The 26,863-nt window shown below is 43.4% G+C and overlaps 2 protein-coding genes across 2 annotated transcripts in view; one reads left to right on the top strand and one right to left on the bottom strand.

Annotated features, from left to right (window-relative positions):
* The window catches only part of LOC143291252 (zygotic DNA replication licensing factor mcm3-like), a 35,633-nt gene extending 27,934 nt beyond the window's left edge, over positions 1-7,699 (bottom strand). The window contains exons 1-6 of the mRNA XM_076601061.1: positions 7,568-7,699; positions 5,955-6,067; positions 4,662-4,784; positions 4,107-4,192; positions 2,992-3,122; positions 1,436-1,510 (exon numbers count right to left, since the gene is read on the bottom strand). Coding sequence (XP_076457176.1) covers positions 1,436-1,510; positions 2,992-3,122; positions 4,107-4,192; positions 4,662-4,784; positions 5,955-6,067; positions 7,568-7,636 — 597 coding nt within the window. The 5' untranslated portion in view covers positions 7,637-7,699. The remainder of the gene's footprint in view (positions 1-1,435; positions 1,511-2,991; positions 3,123-4,106; positions 4,193-4,661; positions 4,785-5,954; positions 6,068-7,567) is intronic.
* Positions 7,700-7,929: 230 nt separating this feature from the next.
* On the top strand, positions 7,930-15,394 carry LOC143290944 (tRNA-splicing endonuclease subunit Sen34-like). Its single transcript, XM_076600517.1, has 6 exons — positions 7,930-8,038; positions 8,691-8,828; positions 9,103-9,203; positions 11,258-11,474; positions 12,824-12,985; positions 13,848-15,394. Exons 1-6 carry the CDS (start codon positions 7,936-7,938, stop codon positions 14,033-14,035), a joined length of 909 nt encoding a protein of 302 aa, XP_076456632.1. The 5' UTR covers positions 7,930-7,935; the 3' UTR covers positions 14,036-15,394.
* The last annotated feature ends 11,469 nt before the right edge of the window (positions 15,395-26,863 follow it).

Genomic DNA, 26,863 nt, shown 5'->3' with positions numbered 1-26,863 from the left:
ACACCCACCTTACTTCATTACAACATCTCCTGCAGACACCCACCTCACTTCATTACATCTCCTGCAGACACCCACCTCACTTCATTACAACATCTCCTGCAGACACCCACCTCACTTCATTACAACTCCTGCAGACACCCACCTCACTTCATTACAACTCCTGCAGACACCCACCTCACTTCATTACAACATCTCCTGCAGACACCCACCTCACTTCATTACAACATCTCCTGCAGACACCCACCTCACTTCACTGCAACTCCTGCAGACACCCACCTCACTTCATTACAACATCTCCTGCAGACACCCACCTCACTTCATTACGTCTCCTGCAGACACCCACCTCACTTCATTACAACATCTCCTGCAGACACCCACCTCACTTCATTACAACTCCTGCAGACACCCACCTCACTTCATTACATCTCCTGCAGACACCCACCTCACTTCATTACAACTCATGCAGACACCCACCTTACTTCATTACAACTCCTGCAGACACCCACCTCACTTCATTACGTCTCCTGCAGACACCCACCTCACTTCATTACAACATCTCCTGCAGACACCCACCTCACTTCATTACAACATCTCCTGCAGACACCCACCTCACTTCATTACAACTCCTGCAGACACCCACCTCACTTCATTACAACATCTCCTGTAGACACCCACCTCACTTCATTACAACATCTCCTGCAGACACCCACCTCACTTCATTACAACTCCTGCAGACACCCACCTCACTTCATTACAACTCCTGCAGACACCCATCTCACTTCATTACAACTCCTGCAGACACCCACCTCACTTCATTACGATGTCTCCTGTAGACACCCACCTCACTTCATTACAACTCCTGCAGACACCCACCTCTCTTCATTACATCTCCTGCAGACACCCACCTCACTTCATTACAACTCCTGCAGACACCCACCTCACTTCATTACAACATCTCCTGCAGAGACACCCACCTCACTTCATTCCAGTCCAGTGAATCAGTACTGCTCATCACAGTGGCAGACATGCCAATACTGGACAGGCATGACCTTCATCACTGATGCCAATGTAATGCCGACAAATGTACACCATTGAGGGAAACTGTCATAAACTTGGCCTAATACCGTACTGTATGCGTAGCTGAAACTGAACACTGAAACATGTCCTGAAGTATGCTAACCCACAAAGTGGAGGAAGCATTTCCAGCTCATCTGAACATCATACATGTACAAATGTTGAAGCAAATGCAAAATCACGTGTTTAGTTTTTCCAGTTCATATGTATATCGTCATGCATCAATGATGATGCAAATGCAAAATCATTTATTCTTTACTTTTTCCAGCTCAGCTGATGTATGAATATGTTGATGCCAATGCGAAATAATGAATTCTGTAGATGCAAACTATCTCAGTTAAAGAGGCAGTGTTAAGCTCACCTGAATACTGAAAGTCTGGTGATCTTTGTAGACGCACAATCCATACTCCGTTTCCAGCAAGTTGCCATCATCATCCTGATAAATCAGATAATACATCACGTCTACACAAGTTCTTGCAGCATTAAGCATTTTCATGATTGTTATCCTCATAAATCAAACCAACTCTACAGAACCCTATTCACTGTCCAAAAAAATCTCTATCACGATAAAGAAAAATCGCCGCCGCGGTCCCTATCGGGAGAAATCATGAGCTCCGGGCCTGGGAGAGTCTCTTGGCGAGTATCTCTGCCAGCATCATGATCCCTGCCTTCGTAGGATGGCAAACGAGGCATGGTACCGCGCGTAAGCACCCAGCGAACAATACGATCCCCAACAGAGAAAGGAAAGACAGGATCGACTCAGAGGTAGAAAAATACGAAGAAATCGAGGGGGCCGAGTCGAAACGAGTACACAGAATGTAAGCACAATACACATGCAAGCCGCATACAACAAAATAAGGCCAAATGAAAACGCTTAATAGCCAAAAAAAGCGTTAGACGAGACAGAGCGAAAACCTGACAAGATGGCGTGGAAAGCCTTGGCCAAAGGAATGATTCAGCGCTTATAGCTGTTAGAGGCGTTTGATTGGCTAAGAGCGGGCCAGACTAAGAGGGGCGTCTTTTCACTGTTAGCCGCGCGAAATTTGGCCAAACAGAGCAAACCATAGGCCTAGTTTGCATCAGTTTGACATGGTACAGTATATGACACCAAACTATACAATTAGAACTTGATTTCCCCATCACAGTTCTCAGAAGGCACCACTTGAAATACTTTTCATCAAAAATATTTCTCAGATAAATATGTATCACACAAAAATCAGATTAATGCCTTTTACACTGCAAACTTTCTCCTAACAGACCAAACCAAGGAACACACATTTCAAATCAGAATAATGTCTATTACATCAAATACTTTCCCAGTAACAGATCAAACCAGGGCATACGCATTTCAAATCAGAATAATGTCTATTACATCAAATACTTTCCCGCTTACAGATCAAACCAGGGCATAAACACATATCATCCCTTCAACTTTACAAACGGATGTCACAAGTGGGATGCGGCAGTAAAGAATTGGTTTAGATGGGCGCAATAGCCAAGTGGTTAAAGCGTTGGACTTTATATCTGAGGGTCCCGGGTTCGAATCACGGCGACGGCGCCTGGTGGGTTAAGGGTGGAGATTTTTATGATCTCCCAGGTCAACATATGTGCAGACCTGCTAGTGTCTGAACCTCCTTCATGTGTATATGCAAGCAGAAGATCAAATACGCACGTTAAAGATCGTGTAATCCATGTCAGCATTCGGTGGGTTATGAAAACAAGAACATACCCAGCATGCACACCCCTGAAAGCTGAGTATGGCTGCCTACATGGCGGGGTAAAAACGGTCATACACGTAAAAGCCCACTCGTGTGCATACGAGTGAACGTGGGAGTTGCAGCCCATGAACGCAGAAGAAGAAGAAGAATTGGTTTTACAGACCCCCCCCCCCCACCAAATCTCTCCCCGGGCAGTGACCTTAGTGGGGTAGACAGCGGAGGACGGCTTGGCGTCCAGGGAGGTCATGTCAGTGTAGCGACGCTCCATGGTCTTCTTGGTACTGGGGCAGTAGTGCACGCTGCGTACCACTTTGGGGTGGATCAGCGAACCTGGACGCATCACACACCGCTAGACGCTACACTCTGCTGTCTCCACGCCTCTCGACACCACACAAAGCTCACCTCTTGACACCACACACATCTTAACACCACACACCTCCACATCAGACCGCTCACCTCTTGGCAACATACACATCTAAACACCACACACCTCCACACCTCTTGACACCACACACCTCCACACCACACACCGCTCACCTCTTGACAACATACACATCTAAACACCACACACCTCTTGACACCTCCACACAGCCAACCTCCATGCCTTTGGACACCACGCACCACTTGTCTTCAAGCCTCGAGACACCTCCACAATACCACACAGCACAACGCCTCTACACACCACTAGTCTCCACTCCTCTAGACATCGCTCATCTCCACACCACTAGACACCAAACACCGCTCACCCCCATGCCTGTAGAGACCGCTCATCTCCACACCACAACTCATCTCCACACCACCAGACACCAAACACCGCTCACCCCCATGCCTGTAGACATCGCTCATCTCCACACCACCACTCATCTCCACACCACCAGACACCACACACCGCTTACCTCCACGCCTCTCACACCACACACTGCTCATCTCCACACCACTAGACACCACACACCCATCTCCACACCACTAGACACCACACACCCATCTCCACACCACTAGACACCACACACCCATCTCCACACCACTAGACACCACACACCCATCTCCACACCACACACCTAATCTCCACACCAGCAAAGACAGAAAACAGAATGTCCCAAATTCTGAAGGGGAAACAAATAAACAAAAACAACAAAAATCACATTTCCCCCTTTTCCCGATTAAACTGAGAACGACTCCAGTTGCATTTTGATATTACGAACCGTTTTGATATCACAAACACTGCTTATCTGAGGAGGGTTGGTTACTTGACAGTACAGTCCCTGACAGCTGTGCATTAAAAACCTGCAGACATAACCAATCAAACCGACTTACACTTGGTAACGATGCCCTCCACACACACCAGGTTGCCCAGAAACTTGCTGGTCAGCGTTCTGGGGGTGACGTGCTTGTTCCCAAAACTGTAACACAGGGGTACCGTGAACTGTCACTCACAGGCCCTTGTTCACATGTTCCCAACAACACACACACACATGCTCACAAGCTGACAGAAACTGCGTTCATTTCATAAGACACAACTTTTAAAACTATCACATGCACAAGCTGATAAAGAAGAATGATGGAAGACGTGTAGTTAAGGATGAAAAACTTGCTTGGATCAACAAAACATAACAGAAGTTCTTCCAAGATTAGCTATTGCTAAACACGTGAAAAACACAGATGTTCACTGCATTTTAGTATTTATAACATTGTTTATTAAACATGTGAAAAACACAAGTGTTCACTGCATTTTTGTATAAATTTATGTTCCTCCATGGACTGACTGGTAAAACTATTTCTCTTTTCTTGAATCTTTCAGATTACACTAATTCTACATCTACCAACAATGTCTTCCTCTCAAGATGAAGCTGACACAGAATATTTTCTCACCTTCCTTCAAAGCCCACGAAGAATTCCTCGTGCTGCTTGCTGTACAGGGGGTCAATTGAGGCGACAAACTCGCGCAGTGCTCGGTTGAAACACAGCAGTTCTTCAAAGGAAGCGTCCAGCAGCCTGCATTGATTCAATGCATACATGTGTTCCTTACCCATTTATATTTCTGGGACACAAAAATTATAGAGCTAAAATTCTTCAACAAAGTTCAAACCTACTATGTAAGGTCAATAAAAGAAACAACTCAACAAGCACCAGCACATCAGGCATCGTACTGAGGTAAACATGTTCTCAGTTGATCCATCGTCAGTATACGATTATTTTGTTACTGAAGAAAGCCCAACAGTCTGTTCTTACCGCACTCACATTTAATTATTCCCAAGCGACAACACAGTATGCTATGGTAAAAGAACAGTGTGTGTGTGAGAGAGAGAGAGAGAGAGAGAGAGAGAGAGAGAGAGAGAGAGAGGAGATGCAGGTCCTTGCATGTTAACATGAAATTTTCTTGTTTCCAAACTGAGGAATGGAACTTTTGCAAACCATTCAGTAACGTAAAGCAGTATTCATTCATTAGCCCAGTCCAACAATGCAACATTATCTGGTTACCTCATGACAAGACTAAACATGTCAACAATAAGTGATATTGTATGCCGATTATTTTTGACGTGTAAACAAAGCGAGTCTATGTTTTAGCCCGGTGTTCGGTTGTCTGTGTGTGTGTGTGTGTGTGTGTCTGTGTGTCCGTGGTAAACTTAAACATTGACATTTTCTCTGCAAATGTCAGTTGACACCAAATTTGGCATAAAAATAGGAAAAATTCAGTTCTTTCCAGTCATCTTGTTTAAAATAATATTGCACCTCTGGGATGAGCACAAAAAAATTAAAAAAAGAAGCCTAATTATATGCAAACTGCATTTACTGTTATATTTATATTTTTTGTATCTCTTAACTTGGCACTTTGACCTCTTATTGTGACACAACAACAAGAGGAGTCATTGTTTTCATTTTTTGTTCAAACAGGAACTTCTTTTGCTAAGCATGGAATTTTTATTTATTTTGCAAACGTTTTGGTGCAGTGTGTAAAAAAGGGAAATTACTCTGTAATTAATGCTACGGGACTTGATTTATCACAAGTGAGTCTTTAAGGTCTTGCCTCTTTTGTTAATCTTCTGGTTCACCTCACAAAAAGATTTCAGTGGCAACCGACAGCTTGCACAGAGCTTTGCTTAACATTCTTTATGGTCTGATTTACCTCACAGCAAGTCTTCAGTATGTCAACTCATAACTTACGCTGAGCATCGCTTGGCATTCTTTCGACGCAGGTCATTGATGTTGACCACCAGCCGTACCTCCATGTTGGTCACCATGTCTCTGACCTTCTGCTGGTAAATCCCTTGGTCCTCCTGCAAACACCACCATGAACAGACACTGTATCTGCTTCCCTGGGAACTCCGTAAACTCTGCTCCCTCTCTCTAGCTTTAAATCCGCCAGGTGCTAATACTCAGATCCTGGACCCTCTGTTCTGAAATGGCCTACGCATCTGGTTGTTTTCATTTAAAGGAAATTTTCTATCTAAAATTATGTTTAAATAGGAATGTCAGACCCCTGCCGGAGTCTGCACTAGTTGGGTCATGGTTAAGTATGTGTAATTAAGAAAATGTTTGTTTGGCTGAGAGCGGACCGGGCCAAGACTGCTTGTCTTTTCACTGTTAGCCGCGTGAAATTTGGCCAAGCAGAGCAAACCAATAGGCCTAGTTTGCATCAGTTTGACATGGTACAGTATATAACACCAAATATGTTTTGTTCTATTTTCGGGTACAAAGGGTTGTGTTGCCCAGATGGAACTGACATCACGCTTTTGTCTGTTGAAGATGCCATCAGTAAAAGAAAAGGCAATATCAACTGAACCTGGTTCATGTGCTTATTTGGTTGAATGTTAGCATTGTTGCACACCCTCAGACTGCGACAGTGCGAGTCTAGTGATGTCCTTGTTTGTGGGAGTAACTGGGTGGGTGGGTGCGGTGAGGGTTGGGAGTGTTTTTACGACAGACCCAATACATTATAATGATTGATGGGGGTAGCGACAGGGGAAGGGGAGGAGGATTCCGAGGGGATTGGAGGTGTGCATGGAAGAGTTCAGGGTTTGAGATGGGAAGAGAACAGCGTGCGCGTGCACGTGTGTCAATGAAGTGAAGCAGGGCTGCGTCCTGGCACCCATACTGTTCTCCATTCTCTTCTCTGCATGCTGATCGACACTCCATCACATCCTTAACTTTCGCTTTAAGAACTCGGTTTTGTTTTAATGATTGTCCATGTCCGACATTAATGTTCTCCACCTAACTACAACTACAAGCCACCTATCTTGATTCTGGTGTCAAAGCGCTTTGCACTCACACACATCGCGCTGAACGATCATGAATCACCGACGTGTTAAGTCACCATCGTGGACCTCTCCGCTGACCAACCCCAACTTCAAGATGAAGTCAATCATCAAACGGAAGACTAAATATTATAATTCGTAGGCGTGAACAATGTAATGACTTTCCCTCACTAGCGCATTTTACATGTTTCAAGGGCCAAAAGCATTTGTAATCATCACTTCTCCCGTTCGTGTGATTCGGCTAGCTGTGCGGGATGAAGACGAAAAACGTAAGATCGATGAGGCTAACCATTGTCTACGGACGAGGCAGCCAAATGTCTTCATGATCAAGATCTTACCGAAACTGTTGGCACCTACACCTAGCAGACGAGACTGCGGGCATTCAAAATACCATATAATAATGAATATATATGAAAAACATAATTATTTGAAACTGAGGTGACGAGCATCGCGCTGAGATGACCATTACACCGAACCACTTCACATTTCTTTTATAAATGCTTACAATGGCTGAATACTAACCTCGTCATCAAGAAAATCCAGGTATTCCCTCTGAATCTCCCGCAAGCGCTGATCGACTTCAACGGCCATACTGATCACTAATCACAGACACAAAATTTAGTTAATATAGCACAGAAATTAATGACAACAAACACCCGCAGCAATTTCGCGCGAAATATTCCACGTGATCAATTTCCCGCGGTTTCGTCACCGCGTCCCCATGAGACTTTCCAACTGAAAGTGTTGTGTAGGAAATACGATGGTCCTTAAAAACTGTTTTGTGATATGAAAGTAAACGTATTGTATTCATATGATCTACATCAAGAAAAAAAGACCCGCAAAAAAACGTGAAAACGAGAGCTTAACCGGAAGTAATGTTTGTTTACAACATGGCGTCTGAGCATGATGCATGTTCTTCTTCGTCAGTGATGAATCCGCATAAAATACCAGTCTTCCTTGTCAATGGAAAACCCAAGATATGGAATGCTAAGGGTAAAGAGCTTTAAAGTTTTATCCCATTGTTAAATAGTTCAGAAATTTGTGAAGCTAAGATAGGCCCGGGGCTTCAGATTAGTAGGGAGTCCACTGCAGCCCACGTGGACCTCAAAACCCCTGGTAGCTAGAAGAAGTATCCATATGGTAGCTATAAGTGATTGGCCACAATCTGAAGGCAGTGGAACAGACAAATCAAACGTGGTACTTTAAGTTAGCATACGGCTTATTTTGGTGGTGGTGGTAGAACATTTTTATTTTCGGGTTTTTTTGTTTGTTTGTGTTTTGTGTGTGTATGTTTCTGTGTGTGACTTATTTGAAATTTAAGCACTTCTTTTAGCTGCTTTATCAGTCATCTAGTTGTTGTCACGACCAGTGACATGAAAAGAAACCTGACAAAAGTTGACATCCATGTCTTTCATCTTTAAACAAAACCTGATGTGTGTAATTTCAGATGCAGTGACATGCATCCATACCAAAAAAAAAAAAAAAAAAATTACCATCATGTGGTGGGGATGTTGGCAGGTTGTCTGCCTTGTCAAAACCTGATGTGTGTAATTTCAGACGCAGTGATGTTACATGCATGCCATCATGTGGTGGGGAATGTTGGGAGGTTGTCTGCCTTGTCAAAATCTGATGTGTGTAATTTCAGACGCAGTGATGTTACGTGAGCACCATCGTGTGGTGGGGGTGTTGGTGGGTTGTCTCCCCCGTCACCCACGTCAGAACCTGCACCTGGGCCTGCCCCTGCAGCTCCTGCCAGAGGAACTGACCCTGCTGCTGGACAAAGGTCAGTGCCACACTCAGCTTCTGATTGGTTGAAATGCTTTGGAGTCTCAGGGACTCTCAAGGGAATCCCAGACTACCTTCAGAGAGTCATTCTAATGCTGCATTTCTACATCATACATACCAAGGCAAGCATACTGTCTACTTACAATCTTCTAGGTTTCTTGGCCAAGATATGGTGAAGCGAAATAACTCTTTCTTTGGAGCAGATGATCCAAACAATGTGTGTTGTGTAGACAGCGGTGATGAAGATGCAAAGTCAACAGTGTGTGTTGCAGGCGTTGTGAGGCTTGTGAAGGAGAAGACGACCACATCGCAAGAGTACTTACGTCGAGCAGAGGTGGTGGAAGAGGAGAGGAAAGCGAGCTTTGAGTCACAGGTAAGTATCTTCACTGTCACAATGAAAGAATAAACCAGCCTGCTACAATAGTTTCCCAGTGATAATACAGAGGATTGTTTCATCTACAACCAGTGATGTCATGAGAAAACAAGACAATGACCACTGTCACACTGTTAGCCATTCCCTGTCATGTGTTGTGGGGCAAAAAGCAAAAAGAGCCCATATGGATACATTGCAGTGAGTGGGCAGACATTAACAAGATCATTCATGGAAAAAACATTCTCCACAGGGAAAGAGCAAAGACAGATGAATGACAGGTCATTAGTAATCATGCCCCAAGGAAAGACCAAAGACATATGATAGGTCAGTAACAATACCACAAGGAAAAAGCAGACACAGATGACAGGTCAGTGGTAATCATACCACAAAGAAAGAGCGTATATTCATTGTGCAGCTCTTATTTTCATGTGTGCCGCAAGCAAATATTTCTTAGTCTGCAGACTTGCAAGCCACCCACTACCCAGTCTGTCAATCAGTTGACATTATCTGATTATGCAATATTAACTGAATGCAGATACACAAAAACCAGATCATGTTACATGTCGCCCAGCTGACCACAGACTTGACAAAGGGTTCGTTTCAAGACTGAAGATCCTTACACTACAGCTGAGAAAAAGACATGTTGTGATTCATTGGTAATGGACTACAGTCAGAAATGTGTGTGACAAACAAGGAAAAATGGTCAGGCAGTGAAATATACCATTGGGAGGAGCATGTATTGAAGAGAACTTGTTTCTAAAGGCTGAAGGAAATTCATGACGCAGTCTTTATGTTGTGAAAGTTGTAGAAGTAAAAAGAGTGGTTCTGAATAAATCATGTTATTCCTGTGTCACTAAAAGTCGATTTAACACTAACACTGACAGACAGAGAAAAGAGCATAGGGCTTTTCCTCAGAACACTCTTATGGATGATAACAGTGTTTGCTTTCTCACATCCATGCAAATTATGAAGATTCATGCACGCTTGCGTGCTTGCACATTATGTAATGTGCTCATCTGGTGGAGTGGTTGCTGAGTGGTAAAGCACCTGACTGAAGCAACTGTTGACAGGTTTGAGTTTCTGCACCAGACCAAGAGGTTTACTCCCCCCTCTGCTATACCGTAACTGGTGGTCTGGGTGCTACTCTTTTGGATGAGACAACAATCAATGTCCCATGAGCAGCTTCAGCATGCACTTAGCCCACATAATTAAACTCATTGCATTCCTGGTAAAAATTCTGTAGAAAAATCCACATTAATAGTAAAATACATGCTTGCAGACAGAAAGAAAAAGTGCTACACTGTGGTGACACATTCTGCACTGGGAGAGCAACCTGAATTACACACAGAGAAATCTGTTGTGACAAAAATGCAATACAATGCAATGCAATACAATACAATACAGTGCAGTATTTTTTTTTGTTTGTGCTATACAATACAATGTCGTGCAGTATTATACATTAAATTTTATAACAAAGCAATGCAATACGGTATACAACAAAGTACAGTACAGTATAACACAGTGTATGATGTTGTCACGAAACGTGTTTCCTGCAACAAGAGTTATATTAATACAACACACTACAGTGGAGTGATGGCCGAAAGGTAATGCGTCGGCCTAGGAAGCAAGAGAATCTGAGCACACTGGTTCATATCCTGGCACAGCCGCCAGTATTTTCTCCCCCTCAACTAGGTCTTGAGTGGTGGTCTGGGTGCTAGTCATTCAGATGATGATAAACCCTGGTCCCATGTGCAGCATGCATTTAGTAAAAGAACCTTCTGCAACAAAAGGGTTGTCCCTGGCAAAATTCTGTAGACAAATCCACTTCAATAGGGAAGAAAAAACAACAACAAAAAACAAAAAAAACCACAACTGCGGGCAGGAAAAAATACAAAAAATGGGTGGCGCTCTCACTGTAGCGATGCACTTTCCCTGGGGAGAGCAGCCCCAATGTCACACAGAGAAATCTGTTGTGACAAAAAAGAATAATACAATACAATACAACACAGTACAATACAGTGCATTGACGTTGTCACGGACCCTGTTTCCTGCAGCAAGAGTTGTTCCAAGAAGAACGGCGGCGGGAGATGTTGCGGAACAAGGAGCGCATCCTGGAAGGCCAGCGAGAGAAACGCCAGCGACTGATGATGACACAGTCACAGAACACACCTCCCACACCGGAGACTGACCCAGACGAGGAGCAACTCCACCTGGACAGGATCCAGTTTCCAGCCACGGCAGAAAAACACTTGTTGGTCCAGCTTTTTTCTGGTAGGTCATACCTGTGGGAGAGGTTAGGAGGGGTGTGTGCAGTGGGGGGGGGGGGGTAATTTTGGGGCAGGGTTTTGGTGTGAGTAATTGTGTACCTGTAGATTGGAATCCATATTTGGATGGGGGTTGGGAGTGTTTATGTCAGTGCATGTGGACACCCTTGACATTATTAGATTATGATGTGATTTTGGAGTGATCTTGATTATTTGTTCTGAGACGGGAGCTTGTGTAGTGAAGGGCGATGGGTGGAGGGGGAGTGGTGGCAGAGAGAGAAGGGGACCAGCTGTGACCAGTGACCCTGTGTTGTGATGAGTGACCCTGTGTTGTGACCAGTGACCCTGTGTTGTTGTGACCAGTGACCCTGTGTTGTTGTGACCAGTGACCCTGTGTTGTGACCAGTGACTCTGTGTTGTGACCAGTGACCCTGTGTTGTGACCAGTGACCCTGTGTTGTTGTTGTGACCAGTGACCCCGTGTTGTTGTTGTGACCAGTGACCCTGTGTTGTGACCAGTGACCGTGTTGTGACTAGTGACCCTGTGTTGTGACCAGTGACCCTGTGTTGTTGTTGTGACCAGTGACCCCGTGTTGTTGTTGTGACCAGTGACCCTGTGTTGTTGTTGTGACCAGTGGCCCTGTGTTGTGACCAGTGACCCTGTGTTGTGACCAGTGACCCCGTGTTGTTGTTGTGACCAGTGACCCTGTGTTGTTGTTGTGACCAGTGACCCTGTGGTGTTATGACCAGTGACCCCGTGTTGTTGTTGTGACCAGTGACCCTGTGTTGTTGTTGTGACCAGTGACCCTGTGTTGTTGTGACCAGTGACCCTGTGTTGTGACCAGTGACCCTGTGTTGTGACCAGTGACCCTGTGTTGTTGTGACCAGTGACCCCGTGTTGTTGTTGTGACTAGTGACCCTGTGTTGTTGTGACCAGTGACCCTGTGTTGTGACCAGTGACCCTGTGTTGTGACCAGTGACCCTGTGTTGTTGTGACCAGTGACCCTGTGTTGTTGTTGTGACCAGTGACCCTGTGTTGTTGTTGTGACCAGTGACCCTGTGTTGTGACCAGTGACCCTGTGTTGCTGTTGTGACCAGTGAACCCGTGTTGTTGTGACCAGTGACCCTGTGTTGTGACCAGTGACCCTGTGTTGTGACCATTTGTGACCAGCGACCCTGTGTTGTGACCAGTGACCCCGTGTTGTTGTGACCAGTGACCCTGTGTTGTGACCAGTGTTGTTGTGACCAGTGACCCTGTGTAGTTGTGACCAGTGACCTTGTGTTGTGACCAGTGACCCTGTGTTGTGATCAGTGACCCTGTGTTGTTGTGACCAGTGACCCTGTGTTGTGTGGGCAGAGAATCCCTGGCAGCAGGAGACAGAGAGTGCTGAAGACGATTGGGCCTTCCCCCACACTTACCTGGAGAAGGTTCGGTGTTTGGTGTTCCGTGACCTGTGGGAGAAGGGTCATTTCCTAACCTCCGGCCAGAAGTTTGGAGGGGACTTTCTGGCTTACCCAGGTAGGCCTGGGGAAGAGGTTTGGGGGGAAAATAGCAACCTGTGTGTGTGTGAATCAGTCATGAAAACCGTAAACGAAAAGTTTATAGACACAGTAAAGGGTAAAAAAAGAGAAAGAAAATAAAAGAACTAAACTAAATGTAAGGTGTTCTGTGTGTGTGTGTGTGTGTGTGTGTGGTTTCTTTCAGCATTCTTGTACATTGTGTGCCAGTGAGGGAGACAGACAAGATGAAGAGACATGTCAGTGTATGTGTGTGTGCCCTCTTTTGAGTCGAATGTTACCTTTGACAGTTTCTATATATGTTAAAAAGTTTCACTGCAGTAGATTACTATGTAGTCAACAGTGCTAAGAGAGGTTCAACCAAGCTCAGATTTAACAGCTTGTGACATTAGCAGTGTACACACATATGGTCACCACAACAGAGAAGACTTCCTGTTTGGAATGCGAGAACATGTCCAATCCACTGTTTATAATTTTGTTGCAAGAACAGAACTTGTCTGGAGAGATTATTGTGTATATTACACCTCAAAACGGAACACAGATTTATTTTGTTACTGGTTGTTTACTTTGACTATTGCTGAACAAGCAAATGAATGCACATGTAGATAGTTGCAAAAGAACATGGCGGCAGGTTGTTTCGAAGAGCAAGTTGTGAGCTGAAGTAAGGACACATGCTCCCAATGGCATTTGCTGATTTGGTGCTATAGCTGAGCAGTAAATAATTTTTGTTTGTTTTTGTTTTGGATTAACAATTTAGGGGAGTGTCCTTTTAAATCAGTAACATCACATGTGAGCCTATATTGTTTATTATTATATAGTCAGCAGTGACAGTAGAACCATCATTTTTTCTTTCTTTTTTTCAGGAGACCCGTCCCGCTTTCACTCCTTCTACATTGTGATGTGTGTGGAGCAGGATCGCCAGTTACCTGCCCTTGACCTCGTGGCCATGGGACGACTTGGAGCCACCGTCAGAAAGACTGTGCTGATTGCCTCCCTTGACAGTGAGAGCAGTGTGCAGTACACATCCTTACAGTGGACCTGGATGTCCTGATTACCTCCCTTGACAGTGGACTTGGATGCCCTGATTTCTTCCCTTGACATTGAGGGAAGTGTGCAGAACACATCCCTACAGTGGACCCGGATGTCCTGTTTGTCTCTCTTGACAGTGGACAGGGATGTACTGATTACCTCCCCTGACAACGGATTTGGGTGCCCTGATTACTTCCCTTGTCAGTGAGGGCGTTGTGCAGAACACGTCCATACAGTGGGCCGGGATGTCCTGATTACCTCCCTTGACAGCGAAGGTGATGTGTAGAACATGACAGATGGCTTAAAAGTTACCTGTATGATCAATGGTTTCTCCACTGCAGTGGGAAATCATTTACAGCGTAGTCTTTTGTGAAGGACTATGACTCAGAGTTGGGAGGCAAAATTGCACTGGCTCAGTGCTGCAGCCTTGGGGGCAAGTTGGCCTTTGGGAACCATCCCACCACCGACTGTCCTAAAAACCTGCGTTCCCCCATCTTTCGACCCCTTTCAGTTCGCCTATAGAGCTAACAGATCATTTGAAGGTGCTTTAGCATAGGTCTCTACAAGGTCCTCTAGACATCTTGAAAATCCTTACAGCAATGCTAGTGCCCTTTTCACTGACCTCTGCATTCAGCACAACAGTACCATCAAAACTATATTTTGAATTGAAAGACATCTTGTTACCTGAATCGATGTATGTGTGGAATTGATCCTAGATTTTCAAAGATGCTAACCTTCGCTATTACTGTTTGGTACGAAACATTTCCAAGGCAGAAATTACATCCCTGAACATATTTGTAAAAACTGCCACCAAGATTAATGGGGCCGATCAACCTTCTCTAGAAGACATATATATATATATATATATATATATATATATATATATATATTATAAGCAGCTACACAAAAAAGCATAATCAGCCAGGATGAATCACATCCAGCTTTTGGGATTTTCGAGATGCTCCCCTCAGGTCAACGGTACAGAAGTATAAGGACGAAAACCAATCGCTTTGCCAATAGCTTTTTCCCCAAAGCAGTCAATGCCCTGTTTCTCGAACAAATCCAGTATGATAAATAGATCTAGTCATCAGCCCCATCCACGTTATATGCAGTTTCTGTTCAAACATGTGTGTGTGTGTGTGAGTGAGAGTTTGTGTGTATGTATGTGTGTGTGTGTGTGTGTGCATGTGTGAGTATGCGCAAGTGTTTATATTGATATGTACTTGTATGTATCCTAATTTCAACTGTACAAGTACCCTAATTTCTACTGCATCTGTGTTTGTGTATGATTTTCGATTCATATTCGTACCTTGTTATGTACTATCCCCCCCAATATTCCTTGTGACCCTGGTACACTTGGTAATAAAGACATTCTGTTCTATTGTGAAGAGGAATGTTACACAAACCTGATCAAATTGCATGTGCAACTTCAAGTTTAAATATTGTGCATACACACACTTCTACACACACCACCTGAATCTATGAACACACACAGCGGACCCCATGGTTGGTGTTGTCAGTAAAAATGTGTTATTTCCATAAAAATCCAACAGCAGTTTCAGAAATACAACACATGCAGTGGAACAGGAACTCTTCAAAGCACTATGTTCATCTTGCAATAACAGCTTAGCTTTACACATGCAATGATACCATCTAACCTTTTTACATGTAATGTCCAGCATGCAATAACAGGTCGGCTTTTCACACGCAATCTTATCACCATATCTTTTTACATACTGTATCCTTCACCATCTTATGCAACAACTCCTGACTTTCAGACACAGCATCACCCTGCTACAACAGCACACCTGTTCACACGGCTATGTTCATTGTATGCCAATATACAGTTTTGCTAGTGAGTGTGCACATGGCAACAGAGTGGGGAACGTTGTATTTTGGTGACTACACTGTGGGTGATCATCACCTGAACCAGGTACAACCATCTGGTCCCCCTGGGCATGACAAACAGCACACCTGGTGATGTCCTTTTCATGGTTTCTGTTCCTGTTCTACCTTCCACATGGTGTCCTGTATTCTTCATTTAGTCATGGATTGGATATTTTACCTCTTTATTTTTTCAATAATATAAAAATCATACTATTGTCCCTCCCCCAACTTCTCATTTAAAAATCTTATTGAACATGGATTCAAAATCTAGATTCTTTAGTCCTTATATAGCTTATGCAAAATGTTACGCACATGAATTCTTCTTTTAATATAAATCTTGCATCAAAAATTTAGATGCGACTTGGAAAAAAGGATAAAAATGTCTCTTTAAATAAGTTTAATATAATTCTGTCATTACACATTTAGATCTAACTTGAGAAAATGCTAAAAATTATTGAAATCATTAGTGATAAATGTTTCTGATGCTATGAATCAGGGAGTCTGGGAAAAGGACAGTAAAAGTGAATGTTTAAAAAAATCCTAACGGTGATGTATGCTCCATATTTGGATTGACTCTTGACTAGCACACCTAAGACCAGTAATATTAACAAGCAGATCTTTTAAAACGTGAACAGTGCTGCAAACTTTGATGGCCAGAGGAAAAAAACATCATAACATACGTTCTGACAGACTTGTGTCAGTCCATCAATGCCAGCAGCAGGCACTTGGAAGATCTGTCTGTGTCCCAGTATCTCAGCTTGGAACTACCATGCACTCTCACACACATGCTCAGACACTTACACCCACACTTTCCAGGTGTGCAGATACACCCAGACACCTGGACTAACCCAGCACATGGGATGTATCTCAGCCAGCTACACCAGCCTAGATCAGGGGGGGAAAGCTGCGCATTTCATCTCAGTGTTGACCCTCTGCCAGTCTTTCTGTACACCACATGGTGCACTGGGTTGGGTTTTCCTTCTCCTTCTTTCAGTCATACTTCATTGGGGTTTTCCCATGATGCTCACAAAGCTCTTCATCTTTGGCATTGTCTGTTAAAAACGGCATAAAAAAATAAGGGCATAAAACCAGTTTGGGGAGTTCTAATGGCATGAAACCAGTTTTGAAAATTAAGAGGACATAAAAATCTGTTTTAATAGTTCTAAGGACATTAAATTTGTTTTAATAGTTCTAAGGACATTAAATCAGTTTTAATAGCCAGTTCTAAGGACATCAAATCAGTTTTCATTGTCATTTCCCATTTAACATGTTTAAAAGTAGTATGAACCAAGATGGAAGCAACCCACACTTGTAGTCTCTTGAAAAAAAATTTTTTTTTTTTGCAATTCAAAAAGAAAGTTTCCAGAAGTTTTGCTTGAAGCAGGCAGGTGGTTTGGGCACCAAGTAAGCCACATTCTGCTACCTATTTCTGCGTCAGATGTTCAGGTCAAAAGAAGTCAAACACAATAGCTAAATAAAAGCCTTAAAAACCATGTTTCTCTGTGTCCAAGTTCAAAACAAAGGAATGGTTCCAACTCAAAGCCAGAAAAGGAAATAGCATTCTGTGTCATAGGCTGTAAACTAACAGCCACCCGTCATAGAAACAATGTATGATTTTAAAAAAAAAAAAAAAAAAAGGTGTGTAAAAAGTGGATAAAATGGAGGCAAGCAATTTGAAACAGATGGTAAAACCTGGCCTGTTTGCTAAGATGTGGGATTCGAAAAAAAGAAAAGAAAAAAAAAAGAGGTTTGAAATGAAGTAGTAAAATCTCTTATGTCTTTGTGACACACGTCCACTGGTGAATAGAATTATAACAGGTAGCATAGATACAGAAGAGCAGAAGTCCTCTGTGTGTATGCACACACATTTTTGCGTGTAGCTGACCGAAAAACCAAAAAAACCAAACAAAGGTTAAAGTAGTTCAAACATGCCTGACATGTGGATGGCCTTCAGAAAGGAAAAAACAACTGGCAGACAGAATGAGCAGCTTGTGTCAACGGTTAATATCTTGTGCAGAAGCACACAACGCTAGTTTGTAAAAATGCAAAACACTCGTGCTAGACCCAAGCTGCATCTGAAGATAGCTTTTGTCTCGTTAACAATAATCAAATGATACTGAAATAAAGGTTTTGAAAGAAAAATTCCGGCTTTTGATGATGTTCATCCACCAAGGTTCAACAAATATCAGAATGAAAAAAGAAAGAAAAAAAAAACAACAAAAAAAACCCACAAAAAACTGAAGCTCTTGATCTGTTAAGACTCAATTCGTTTGTATACACACACACACACACACACACAAATCGAACAAAAGGAGAGAATTGTTGAAGAACTCAGGATCAAACTTAAAAGGCAAACTACAGGTAGTCAATATATTTGCTTAATGAACAACTAAAAATCTGAATGCATGATATTTTACTTAAAAAAAAGAAGAAAAAAAAAGGCTTGTCAATGACGCCTCCTTGCACTAACAGTCAAACATCAAGGGAAAGGAATCCACAGATCGAAAGAGAAATGGAAACAAGTTTTCATTGTTTAAAACAAAACACAACAAAAGGAAAAAAAAACAACTACAAAAAACCAACAAAAAACCCATGAGCGGGTGAACTAATGGCTTTTCATGTAAGTCTCACACAGCAGAAAGTGAGAAACAACCACTGGCTAGTCGTCTGTTGATCAGTTCACAGACTATCACTTGTCTGTTTAGTTTGCAAAAAGTCATCTCAAATTTGCTGGCTCCAAATTCAGCAATAGAAACTGTTAAAAAAAAAAGAAAAAAAGATGTTATTCAAAGTGAAAAGTTAACCATCAATAACTTAACATGGCTGGTCAGTTTTCCACCACTTAAAAAAAATAAAAAAATAAAAATAAAAATAAAATTAAAAAAGGAAGAAAAAAAGATTGACACAGTAAATTGTTACATTGAAGAAAAAAGAAAAAGAAAATAAAGTGATAAGCAGCACAGGGAACTGGTTGCTCTCACTCTCAGGCACACTGTCCTTTGTTGTTGTTCAGAGGATAGACAGGATAACGTAAGAAAATGGCAAAAAGTATCACAGTTCTGCTGCATTCTGCACGTCGTTTGGGAATAAAAAATAAGTTAAGACAATAAAAATATATTACTCTGGATATCTGTACAGTCTCAGTCTCTCTCTCTCTCTCTTGCACACCTCACTCTCATTGATCAGCACATGATAAAACACTGTGTAACAGTCCACCAGTGTGGAGCGGTACCCTATTATGTTGATCAATGGTCCTGTCTCTTCAACTGATTAATGGGGCCGGTCCTGTGTCTTTTTGTACACTTCATACAGGGTAAACAACAAAACAAAAAGAATTTGCACATAATGGGCCAGCCTCTCTCCAAGTGTTAAAAAAAAAAAAAAAAAAAGAAGAAAAATTTCACACTTGATCTTTCTACAAACAACACACACTGAAGACAGCACAGCTCCCCCACATGAGTCCTCCTTTCAGCTGTGAAGAGAGCAGAGAAAGGCAGAAGTGTGGTCAGGGTAGTGGAACGCCAAACTCCTTGGAGACATCTCCATGGTAGAACGGCCAGCCAGCCCCTGTGGACAATAGACTGGTCACCATGGAGACTGTCCTCACATGACCACTGGCAGACAAGACAGACAAAGAAGGAAAAGATCCACAAACAGAATGAACACAAACGCTGACAGCCTGTGCACCAGGAGAGAGGAAAGGCCCAAGTCAGTGACTGATGAACACATGGGGTAGACATACTAGGTTAGACAAACTGCAACGCTGAACACAAATGTGGCTGAACACAAACCAAGGCGCAATCTCTTGACATTGTGCTGAGTATCTGAGTAGCTCTACAGTCTGTAGAGGTATGTTCAGACTGAAACCTTGCCAACTGTCTGTAGCTGACATCAGAAAGGTTTGTAGCTGTGAGTACATCACTGACTGGCTGTGTGTACATAGCTGATTAGCTGTGTGTACATCACTGACGGTGTACTGGGTGACTGGGACCTGCCCTCTTTGACAGCAAGTCTTCACGTCTTGTCACTGCCAGACCCAGCTGCCTTGACTTCCCTGTCTTCATGTGTACATGATGACACTGTGATGGACTATGCCCTGCGCAGTGACAGACTGTGGTGCACTATGCCCCATGCAGTGACAGACTGTAGACTATGCCCTGTGACAGACTTTGGTGGACTATGCCCTGTGCACAGTGAGACTGTAGTGGACTAAGCCCTGTGACAGACTGTGGTGGACTATGCCTTGTGCAGTGACAGACTGTAGACTATGCCCTGTGACAGACTGGTGGACTATGCACTGTTCAGTGACTGTGGTGGACTAAGCCCTGTGACAGACTGTGGTGGACTAAGCCCTGTGGTGGAGTATGCCTTGTGCACATTCAGAGACTGTGGTGGACTATGCCTTGTGCACAGTGACAGACTGTGGTGGACTAAGCCCTGTGACAGACTGTGGTGGACTATGCTTTGAACACAGTGAGAGACTGTGGTGGACTATGCCTTGTGCACAGTGACAGACTGTGGTGGACTAAGCCCTGTGACAGACTGTGGTGGACTATGCCTTGAGCACAGTGAGAGACTGTGGTGGACTACGCCCTGTGCACCGTGACAGACTGGTGAACTGCCTTGTGCACATTCAGAGATTGTGGTGGACTATGCCTTGTGCACAGTGACAGACTGTGGTGGACTAAGCCCTGTGACAGACTGTGGTGGACTATGCCTTGAGCACAGTGACAGACTGTGGTGGACTATGCCCTGTGACAGACTAGTGGACCATGCCCTGTGTGCACAGTGAGAAACTCTACACACTGTGGCTCACAGCCTGCAGCAGACTGGCGGCATCGGAGGCCATGCATTGCAGCAGCAGCCCTGTCCCAGGATGTGTCTCCTCTCTCTCCAGTGGGAGCCTGTGTCATAATAAGCTACTAATACGTTTCAGCTGTTTCTTGCTCTTTCTGGTGCCTGGCACGTGACGCAGTGTGGGTGGGTGGGCAGGGCAGGGGAGGGAGGGATGGAAGTCGGCCAGACAGCGGGTGCAGAAGTCGTAGTTGCACCGCCCATTCTGGCACTGCGCCCGGTCCTGGGCCTCCGCCACCTTGGCTGTTCCCTGGCATAGCGGGCAGTGCCGCAACAGCTCCTCCCACCGCAGACTTTTCCGCGCCTGCACACACACACACACAGTGTGACAGATAAGAAATTGAAGACTTATGCCATTTTTTGCTTGTCTGTCCAAAATATGAATCCTTGCATAAAAAATACATTCCCCTCTGTTATCAGATTCCATTCAAATTTTAAAATCCAGTTGCTCTGCTGAAACTTGTCAGATATTGGGATCATCAAATTAGGAATCTACATTAATCAATGCCGGAAGATCAGATCTGTACAACTGCAATATTACTTCCAACAATTGCAAAAAGCATACTTATAGTGAGTGCTTGAATATGAAATAATCTGGAATGTACTGTGGTTGCTATTGTCTACCCCTTTGTTCATGTGGGTCTAATGGCTTGTAAAAACTGAATAAAATTTATTTTTGTATTTGTTTTTTTTTTTTGTACACACACACACAAGCAGTGAGATACAACACAAACCTGTCCAACCGCAGATCTGCACAATCATACAGTGGAACAAGGCTACTTCTCCGACAAGGACAGACAGACCTAACAGTGTCAGACAAGAAAGATGTTCACAATATGATGGCACAACACAAGAAACATACAGTATCAGCAAGACAATTCCAGAGACATTTACAGTGAGGGACACAGGGGGAAATGCTGCTATGTCTAATCCAACTGCAGTTCTTTTGTTTTGTTTTATAACAATAGTGCCAGTGAAATTGATAAGAAAATTGTACTTATCTGTGTAATGCTCGCCATACCAAACCTAGTATAAAATTGTATTAAGTGGTATTGGGCTTGCCACAGCAAAGTAGTAAGAGTAACCTTGCTAAAAAAAGAAGAAAAAAAGTACTAACTTTTTCTATGGACTTAAACAACTATAAATTTTACAGATATGTCTTGTGCATTTGCTTGAAATATTATTCATAGTATTTATCAGTAACTGGCAGTGGTACCCATGCATGAAACTTGTGGAATACCACAGCACTTAATAACTATTGTATGCATTAAAAACAAATCTAATGCACAACAATGCCACAAAATATGTGATAGTAATACTGTATTGTAAATGGGGATAGTCATGCTGCTTCTTACATGTCATATATTATCGTCAATATTGCTATATTAATGTGTCACTTCACTTTGAGTTTCTTGTCCATTCTTGTTCTTGTAAAAGATTACTGATCCTATACTGGTCAATATCTAAACTGCACGACAGTTTTGTTTTCCTTGTTCACAAGCCTTGCTGATGGATGTGCTTTCACATGAACTCACCCCCCAAAAATGTGAATTAAAAAAAGTAAGAAAAAAAAAAAAGTAAGAAAAAAGTAGAATACTATGCTGTACATAGTGCAGATGTCACTGACCTTTTCATAGAGGTCAGGGGAGGACAGGTTGTGTTTAACAGGTGAGGGCACCGTGACCTGCACATTCCCCAGACAGACGGACGCACGGGTCAGCCCCTGTGCGGAGTCACCATGGCAATCTTTGTGTAGACCGCGGTTCTCCTGGAGAAGTGGCACAGACCAACTGAACATGACTCAACTGGTGTTTCCTAAATCACATATAAATGCACAGAAATAAAGAATTAGAAAGATTTGTGATGATGTCACATAGTCGGGGAACATGGTTTTCATTTTGCTGCAGCCCAAAAAATATGGAACTCGTTGCCACCCAGTATGTGTGATATTCCTAACTCAGTGACTTTGAAGTCAATCTTGAAATATATATTTCATGAAAGTAAACAGACCAAATTCATAACTTAAAACAACAACAAATAAACCCACAATGTAATGGATTCAAATTCAAATTTTGATTCCAGAACCTGGGAATGATAGAACACTTCTTGACCTCTGAGAAGTCATCAGCTGCATGAGTCAGACAAAAACAACATTCCTCAATGACAAAATGGATTCACTTGTGACATTGCCTCAAAACCCCGAAGCCACTGATAACTGCCATCCCACTGGCCAGAACAACTGAACCTCCTGGTGGACAAGTGGAGATGCTCTCTTGTCCATCGGACAACTTTTGACTGTGTCAATGAAAGGATGACTGGCAGTCAGCTCTCCTTTTACTGCATTCACATTAACACTCCACTCCCACCCCCAGCACTGCTTTTTCTCAGAGTGGAACCTCAGTAGAAGGCAGTCTCGCTGAGCCAAGATGTGTTCTGTAAATAAAATATGTCAGAGCAGAAACAATACATATAGTTTATTTCTCTCTCACAGATGAGTGTCGTATGTGCAGAACATACCAACACTGGCTCATTTCAATCATCTTTGGCCTTCAATAGTTTGTTATGCAAGCCTGCTTGAAGTAGAGCAGTTAAATCCTCTTTTCCTCAAACAAATACTACAACATGCAATATACAGCTGTGACTTGCAAGTGCACACTGCTGGCACATGTGTGTAGTTACTTTTATTACCCATCACTTTACTTCTGGAGGGCAAGTTGAAAGCTGGGGAGACAGGTAATTAAAAAGAAAAAAAATCAACCTGTCCCCAGGACAACTCAAAAGGATTTCTCGCCCTGCATTGAGACTGACAGAAAACAAGAAAGATGGAGCCAATCTTCTTCACAGTACCTAATCCCAGTTTAGCCACTTATAATGAACTTAAGACAGATCAAACTACTCCCAGTTTAGCAACAAAGAAAGACAGAGTAGGCCACTCCGCAACATAGTCACAAATAACAAACTTAGACAGAGGCCTGGCTTGAAGCTCATGAGGCCCAAGCTGTGAACATTCAGAGCTGTTTCCACACCTTCTCATCAGGGCTGTCATGGATCCGGGCACACAGCTTGCGGTAGCGGTTCACTTCCCTGTCCTCCAGGCAGATTCGCCGCCACTGTTGACACACTCCGGACATCCTGAAATGAGGACAGGTAATGGTTATATCACAACACTTTGTGAAACAAACACAACACACAAGTAATCATCTTATTTGAAATATGGATGTCATCTTCTAATGAGAACTGAGCACAACAACCAGGCTGAGCTGACAGCTTAATTTATTTTTATTTAAAAAAATAAAATAAAATCAAGAAATAATATTCTCTGACTACAACTTTGATAACAAGTTCTGTGAGAATCCATTTGAAATATTTCAGTGCAGCTGCTGCACAGCCTGTAGCGTGGATTTCTTCAGCATTTGCAGGCTGCAACTTCTTGCTTGAAAGGTGTCACTGTTTTCACTCCTGCAATTCTGTGGTTATCACAAATTTCAGGGTGTGTGCATGTTCACCTTATGTACTTTCCCACCAAACTCTGTGCACGGCAGATGACTAGACGCACACTCCAGGTTTTTTAGTTGCCAGATTTGTATGTGTACACCACTCAGTGATCATTCAGTGGTTTTGGTGCAAGTTTGAATCAGACGATACATGACGCCTTCATGGTCTCTTTATTATTAAAACATTATGCACTAGATGGGGGTGTAGAACAACCTTCACTTCAACAACTGAACTTGAAGCTGTCCTGACAAAACAATATAGAAAAAGCAAATAAAAAAAATACACACAAATATGGAGGCTGACAGAAAAAGAGGAAAAGTTGCGGCATTGGATTATGCTCTTCCCAGAAGGTTAAGCTGAATTTCACGCACAGAGAAATCTGTTGTGAAATAAAAGCACATGTATGTAAACTGTAATAGTACTAATACAACATGAAACCGACAAGTGGCATACTATATATATCTTAATATGTGTAAACATGTTGAACAGCCGTTTTTTGACTACAAACACAAAACAAGAAAAGTCAACAGCTGTAAAGTACCAGTGGCATCACCACATGAAGGACTATACCTGATGAAATCTGGCATCTGGAGGTAGGGGCGGAGCCAGGCAATGACCCCAGAGGCAGGCAGATCACGCTCATATAGTTCCACTAATATGTCCACATGCTCCACCCCAATGTAACGGCCCACCAAGCGGTCAGCCACAGGTGGGGTGAACTGACGAAGCATCTGCTTCATACGTTGCAACAACCCTTGACTAAGGTTCGAATCCTCGTCCATCATGGCAGGGGAGGGCTGAGAAAGAAGAGAGGCCGTGAAGTACGCTTCATCCTCACTATCTTCCTCCCCCCAAGGGGATAGGGAAGGAGAGTCCCAGGGCAGGTGGTGACTGGAGGAACGTGCAGAAGTGGAGGCTGTGCTGGTTCTGTGCTGCTGGAATAAGGGGCCCGACAAGACACAGGCACCATCGCTGGCCTGGGAGTCTGTGAGGTGTGAGTCATGGGAGTCTGTGAGGTGTGAGTCATGGGAGTCTGTGAAGTGGGAGTTGTGGGAGTTTGTGAAGTGGGAGTCATGGGATTCCTGTGTGAAGTGGGAGCCATGTGTGAGGAGTAAGGTGTGGGAGTCATGTCTGAGGAGTAAGGCGTGGCAGTCATGTTCCAGCTCTAACTGTAAGGCATGAGGGTCCTGTGTGAGCTGCAAGGCATGGCCAGTGATGGGACTGTCACCTTCAGGAGGGGTGCTGGCCACCCCCATCCCCCGTAGTGATGAGGCAGAGGGAAGGGACAGGGAGAGGGGTGTGGAAAAAATCCCGCCCTTCACATGGCTGTGAGGAGTCACAGTCTGTCCACTGACGCTGCTCACTGGCGGTGGGGAGGTGGTCTCCATGTCCTCAGCCCTGGGGCACAGACTGTCTTTGTGCAACGACAGGAGAGGAAGAGTCACAGGGTTGGACGGAGTGGAGGTGAGCGAGGATGAACAGGTAACGCCCACAGTGGATGTCACCCTCGATGAAGAAGCAGAGAAAGGAAGGGAATGTCCTAAACCGCTGTCCTCTGCGCTGAGAAAGGCCAGGTGAGTGTCCAACAGACAGGACTGGCTGCGTAGCGTGCAAGGTGTGCTGGTGCACACTGGCAGAGAGGGGAGACCATTCAGGCCATCCACAGCATTATCATCAAGTTCAATGGGGGAGTGCCGGGGAGTGCCGTCATTCACCATGATGCAACAGTCGTCATCCATATCAGTGTGGCGTGTGGCGTCCAGGGAAGTATAGCTCTCATCATTCTCTGCTGCTGTGTAACTGATGACATCTTCATCACTGCTGCTGCACTTTTCTTGTGCATGTGCCATCTAAAAAACACACCAAATTCATAAAGCATGTAATTTTCTGATGTAGCCTCTTGGTTGGCAGTCTGCCCGACTTACAAATGGTCAACTTTTACTGACACAATGACAGCAATCTATGCCACGCTGAATCAAATTTCAGCTATCATACATGTATGTCTATATAAATTTGAATGTTTGTGACAATCTTTCAAAACACCTCATAAATCACTTCTTTTAATTTTTTTATAATTTTTTTTTTATACTACTCTCATCATTTCTATTCTATGCGAGTGAATTAGTGTGAAACACTTAGACTAGAGCTGGGGTGGGGAAGAGAGGAAATTGTGAAGAACAAGAATTAGAAAGAATCATTTGGTTGGGGGGGGGGGGGGGGTAAAAAATGAAACAAAGAAAAAAAACCTAAGACTAGTAGTAGTAAGAGGATGCATCAACTCAGTTGGAGACTATTTCGCATAAAATTTTAAAAAAAAACCTAAAATAAGTAGGTAAATTGAAAAGTTGATTTTATCATCAGTCTGTCATAATTAACAAGACAGTAATGACAGCAATAATAATAATAACAATGTTATTGTAATGATTCCAATCAGAATAACAGTAAATTAATGATGGTGACAATATCCTTGATAATGCACATGACATGCTGACATGAAGTGAATTCATAACACACATACACCCCACACATGAGTAATCTTGATACATGTATGCATCCATACAGTGAGACATACACACCCACACATGTAAAAAATCTAGATGAGTTAGACATGTCA

This window comes from Babylonia areolata, chromosome 16 (assembly GCF_041734735.1).
Source record: "Babylonia areolata isolate BAREFJ2019XMU chromosome 16, ASM4173473v1, whole genome shotgun sequence".
In the NCBI taxonomy this organism is placed as follows: Eukaryota; Metazoa; Mollusca; class Gastropoda; order Neogastropoda; family Buccinidae; genus Babylonia; species Babylonia areolata.
The sequence above is the reverse complement of the archived record's forward strand: the minus strand, read 5'-3'. Positions and strand labels throughout refer to the sequence as shown.

What these genes read in the sequence shown, in the direction of transcription:
- LOC143290944 (XM_076600517.1), top strand. Translation starts at nt 7,936, where the DNA reads ATGGCGTCTGAGCATGATGCATGTTCTTCTTCGTCAGTGATGAATCCG. An exon ending in CAAGATATGGAATGCTAAGG is followed by an intron (nt 8,039 to 8,690) that starts GTAAAGAGCTTT and finishes GTGTAATTTCAG; the next exon opens with ACGCAGTGATGTTACGTGAG. An exon ending in GGACTTTCTGGCTTACCCAG is followed by an intron (nt 12,986 to 13,847) that starts GTAGGCCTGGGG and finishes TCTTTTTTTCAG; the next exon opens with GAGACCCGTCCCGCTTTCAC.